The sequence below is a fragment of the Montipora capricornis genome, chromosome 2, assembly GCF_036669925.1.
Source record: "Montipora capricornis isolate CH-2021 chromosome 2, ASM3666992v2, whole genome shotgun sequence".
Classification (NCBI taxonomy): Eukaryota; Metazoa; Cnidaria; class Anthozoa; order Scleractinia; family Acroporidae; genus Montipora; species Montipora capricornis.
The window spans coordinates 59,431,622-59,437,161 of record NC_090884.1 but is presented as its reverse complement, the minus strand read 5'-3'; the positions used below and the strand labels follow the sequence as shown (position 1 = coordinate 59,437,161).

Below are 5,540 nucleotides of genomic sequence, written 5' to 3'. Positions count from 1 at the left end.
TTCGTGTTTTTACGATCAATTGTCATTAATCTTTCGGTGAGAATTTGATTCAGAGTTACATATAAAACTATGGTTTTTTTTTCGTGTCCGTTTCTGCTTTTACGGTACTTTTTGGTGCAAACGAAAAGCCAAATAATATTTTGCCCTGGCATCAGATTAGACTAACACGAAGAGGAACTATAAAGCGGAAAGAACATCTTCAATCCTTTCTTAGTGTGTGCAATAAACGTTTGCTTAGTGCAACTGCCGGACATGCATGACATGCTGGAAAACGTCCGTCAGAGCAGTTTGCAGTTAGTTTTTTGCAGACTAATAGTATTTATTTAAAGAAGAAACGAGTGAAGTTTACTCAAGAGCGTGTTTTGTTATCTTTAAACTGAATTTATTACCAAAGCTTAAAAAACTAAAAGACCTCAAAATGGGACAGGACATTACAAAATAATTAGAGGTGTGAACGTGCAGGGCCTCTCCTGGCGCGACATGTGGGTGACCCTCAAATGGTCTTAATGACCCCCCACTTGAAAAAATTAACTGGAACACTGCAGCGCCTTCTGTGTTTGTGTAACACGTACCACAGGCAACCCAGTGTACGCTTTATGGAGCGTCTTGTGTTGTCATTTATTCTGAGATGAGGAGGTCTGGGAATATGACTTTCTATCAACGGGTAATAGTTGTTAAAGGTAAGTATGTTTTAAAAAAGTTTTTACCTTTTAAATGGGCGTCAAACCAACAAACTTACTCTAACAGGGGCGCCGACAATTTCCTATCTCGTCGTTTTAAAACACTTTTGTAAAATTCCAAAATGTTTAATCAATAACAATCTAGAAACCTTAAACAGTTCCGTACTTTTTTGCGTTTAGCGGAAAGTGACGACCACCCTTCAAATACTGTTCTTTTTTTTTGTAGGTGATACACCAATAATCACCTCCTGTGATTCCACCCTTTAGAATTTTGGGCGATTCTCCGTCATTTCGTCTTTTAGGATTTGGGGTGATTTTCCGCCATTCCGTGGTTTAGGGTCACCCCAGTCTTAAGTGTGTTACGGCTAAGAATTTTGTGGAGAGGGTTGGACTCACGGAAATGCATATCAATGAGTGAAGGGAAGATCTTGCCCACTTTGGTTTCAACATTTTTTACCGTATGGAGGATTAAACCATAAAATGTTTCTTTGGCGGTTTCTGAGTGGGTTTGGAGCATCATTCTGGGATTTCTTGAATGTGAGGTTGTAATCATAGCCGCTTTTATTAAGTCCCTCCTGATAAATGCCTTTGGTCGTGTCAAAGCATTCTTTATCAGAAGATAGTTGGGAAAGACGCTTGTTAATTGCTTCAGGAATGTTTTTTTTTTAAGATTGAAGGTGGTTGGTTGAATTTATTGCAGACGTACAGTGGGATGTTTCCATCTTTGGTGAAGGGATAATGTTTATCGCTTTTGAGGTCGAGAGTGACATCAAGAAAGTTTACCTTGGTTGCATTGGCTTCGACTGTGATTTTTAAATCGTGATGTTTGAGTATTTTACAACAGTCTTTCTTGATTTTTTCGATTTCTTGTGGACTTTTATCAAAAGCTGACAACCCATCATCACGGTAGAGGCCAATGTTTTTGCCGTATTTTTATTTTCATTTTTATTTTTTATTTATTTATTTATTTATTTTTTTTTTTTGCCGATCGACAATAGATAGCAACCAACTACAATCTTGGACAAAATTGTTGAGAAAACTCTGCTTTTGGACTAAACTCCGATCACGAATATGAAAAATAAGCTCTCTTTTTGCCCCCACTCCCCCTGATCAATGTTGCTAGACGAAACAAAGCATGTCGAACCTGGGCTTATCAACATTGGTTGTAGGGGGGAGGGGGATTGCTAATAATGTGCGATATTGAGGACGTAGTGCGCAAAATAACCCCTGTTTTTAATATTCTCAACCCTATTTGTCCAAGATTGTAGCTTATACGTCTCAGAGCCGTCATAGGATCCCATTGTTACGTCAAATCTGTCATTAGAGGATTTATTTTTCTCTCATTGGCAATCATCGAAATTCAACAGTGATCGCTTTGCATGTATAATTTTGTCTCGTGCTTGGGCAGTGATGTGTCTGTAATCGGTGGCGAAGTCAAGAGATTTCAACAAAAATTTCTCTCTTATTGAGGGGTAGAAACTCTAAGTAGCAATAAATGTTGCAGACCAGTTAATCCAGCACCATCAGTCGAGTTCTAGTCAGCTCTAGTTTCTTTATTGAGCACTTTCAGTATACTCGGTGAGGACATCACTCTTGTACTTCGTTATATATATAGGGTTATTTTGGTTTTTGGAGTTAATTACTTGTTCAAAAACATCGGTCGCTACTGAGAGTTTCATGCTTACTCGCGAATCAATCATCAGGCAACTGTTCAGAAATAACGAGCTCAGTCTTAGATATCTTCAGTTGAAAATTAGGAACAATGCACCTTGCTTGTGCACGTGATACAGATGTTTTATCAGGCGATTGTAGTGTCAGTCAGTAGGAATTACTTGGAAAAACTGCAACTCGATATCAGTTCATTTCAAATATTTAGTGTTGCCATTTCTGGCTTGCATACAATGCAGAAGTTCTCCCATACGCACAACTGCACCTCTTGGTCACATTTGAATAGGATCTTGCTCGTTTAACTTTTCGCCATTTGATGTTGGATTCAACTTTCTTATGCTTGAGATTCCATACATGTTTGCTTAGTTCAGTTAGAGATGAATACTCCAGGAGCCCCTAATTTTAAGTTTATCTGCCAGCGCATGGTCACTAAACAAAACTTATTACAGATAAAAGTACGCAAAGACACAACGCTTTATTGGGGACACATGCTTCTTTAATTCAAATCGTCACTTCATTTCGGTTTTGGCAACATTTCAAAAATGAATCGTTACAGCTTCGGCTCAATATAGCAGCATCGATCACAAACTATCCTTGAAACTATAGGAAGAAGAAAAAGCTAACAAAATGAAAGCCATTGCCGATGCAGAATGGACTTTTCAAATCTTACGGAAGCTCTGCAATAAGTCATTGGGGAATCCCATGGCGTTTGGCGTGGCATACCACTGCCCTGGTTTCAACTTCTGTTGCAGACCCTGAAAGTTGGGTTTGGCAAAGATGTCAAAGGACTGGTTCTTCGACAACACGATGGCTGAGGAGACACCTTTGGCTGTACCGGACTGGAAATCTGGGTTCACATTTGCGCAACTGTCTTCATACCACTGCAACAAATTGTGAACAGGATAGCTTTTAGATCAAAACAAGGACGATTATCACAAATTGTTTATTCCGTACAAGACCGAGTTGTGGTTGGATCAGAATTGGACTGTTAACAAAAACATCAACAGAGATAACCGTTCAAGGGGTTTTTGACAAACAAGGGAAAAAATATAAAAGGGGTTATTCACCTTTGTTGTGAAATTCTTCCTAGTTTTTAAAATTGGGTGTAGGGGGGAAGGAGCAATGCAAGACCGTTTAGTAGTGGTGTTATAAACCAGATTGTTCCATTTTCCATACTGGACGTCATACCTGAGAATAGGGTCTGATCTCTTTTATAGACCTCTACAATTACTGTTTAATATGTCCTATACATGATCTCAGTTAACCTGAAATGATACGGCTCGTTGACGTAATCATATATTAATCTGTATAAATTGACTGATCTGACGGAAAAGCTTGTCAAAGTAAAGTAATTTTTCCTGTGTCGGAAATCGGAAAAGTCGCACAATAGGGTATTTCCTGTCACTCCCGTGCTGGAGTATTGTCTTCTTGCCTGGAGTCTTAGTCGCATATCTTTGGTAGGTGTAAGGGTGCAGTAGAAATGCGTAGATTTGATTCGGTGGACACAGTAGAATATTTACTTAACCTGCAATGGCTTCAAAGTAGATGTAACGTGAATGGTGTTTACTGGATCATTAAACAAAATATATCCTTATGGAGCTCAAGAATGGAACGTCAATTCGATAAACAACACAAGCGGCGAAATATGAACATCTGGAATCTTCAAACCGACGAATAAGGGACTTCCACAACAATCAGCTGAACAATTGCATCAGTCTTTCAAACGTACGGCCGTCGGACAGTGATCTGTGTTTCTAATTATTTTATTAACTGTAGTGTAGCGTGTTATGTGCAACACTGAAATCAAATGGCAAATTCTGGGTTAACTTTGTCTGGTTGGATAAGGGTTTAAAAATCTCATTGACGGAATTGAACATCTTAAATGTATCTGCTGTGTTTGTGCATGTGCGATCTCTTTTGTCTGGTTATTTATATTAATATTCATTTCCACTCAACTCCGCACTGAATCTTCAACAAAAAACGAACGCAATGTGACTAATTCTTGACAGTCAAGAATTATTTGAAAAAAAGCTTGTTGTCTATTTTATGCTTCTTTATTCAAGAGAAAGCTTCCTCAGAAAAGGAAATTGTTTGATCCTGAACTCCGGTGGGAAATTATTTAGTTGCGTATAGTTTTTGAAGAGGAGTGTGTTGCTTATTTGCACGCACGGAATGAAATAGCGAGATTTTTTTGTGCCTCTAATAGCAAATATGTTGTTTATCTCAATAAAATTTTTGGCTGGAAAAGGTTTTGGTGAAAAATTTCTCCCTTTTTGGATTCCTCGCGTTGTTTAAGTAGCAACTAATTTGCAGACGGGGGTTGAAATTTGATATGGCAGATGATAGGAATTCGTGCTGTTAGTCATTCTTGTGTAAAATAAAGTTAATTAGGGAAGCCAACAATATTTCTTTGAGCTTATCAATTGAGCATTTAGGTTGAATTTTTACGTTCTTGACCAAATTTAATTTATGCAACAATTATTTACAAACAAGAAGCTAAATACTGTTTCGTTTCCAGACTGATCATTTGTTAGGGTGTTTGGGAATGATTATAAAAATTTGAGGTGGACAAACACATACAACAAGGCCACCCATGTCGTTTTCTATCGTCTGACATCTCAGTGATTCTCTAAACTTCCCGATTATTTCTTAAAAAAATAGTAAAACTGGTACTTTTGAAGCGAATTCCAGACCCGAGAGCACAAAACATGCCGAATTTTAACACCAAAAAGCATCGAAATCCTATTTCCTACCTTTTGACGGAAACAACTCAAAAACAATATCTTTGTAGCCACTCATACCCTAAATACTTAACTTAATTGAGTCCCACCGGGAGGAACGGAAGTAGGCAGGTAGGTAGGTTTCAGTTATCTTTCCGGCCTTGAGTGGTCGTAGAGCGGATAAAAATGAGACCAAAGGGTTTCTTAAGAATGAAGGGGTAGTTTCTAAAGAAACTGTGGTGCTGCGTCGGTGGGGAAGTAGTATACAAAAATTTGGTTTTATCAACGGAGTTGATAATGTAAATTGGCCACCGTACAGAGATTCTAGAATCTCTGTACGGTGGCCAATTTACATTATCAACTCCGTTGATAAAACCAAAGGGTTTCTTAGATGCAAGAGCAATATTAGCGTCATCCATTAACAAGTTGACTACTCATTCATACCTTATTTTTTCCACCATAATAAGCGTGT

General features: G+C 38.2%; 1 protein-coding gene across 1 annotated transcript in view; it reads right to left on the bottom strand.

Annotated features, from left to right (window-relative positions):
• Window positions 1-2,822: 2,822 nt before the first annotated feature.
• LOC138029367 (uncharacterized) overlaps window positions 2,823-5,540 on the bottom strand; it is a 3,521-nt gene continuing 803 nt past the window's right edge. The window contains exons 2-3 of the mRNA XM_068877120.1: window positions 5,513-5,540; window positions 2,823-3,229 (exon numbers count right to left, since the gene is read on the bottom strand). The exon at window positions 5,513-5,540 is cut by the window's right edge and continues 285 nt beyond it. Of these exons, the coding sequence (XP_068733221.1) occupies window positions 3,008-3,229; window positions 5,513-5,540 (250 nt within the window). The 3' untranslated portion in view covers window positions 2,823-3,007. The remainder of the gene's footprint in view (window positions 3,230-5,512) is intronic.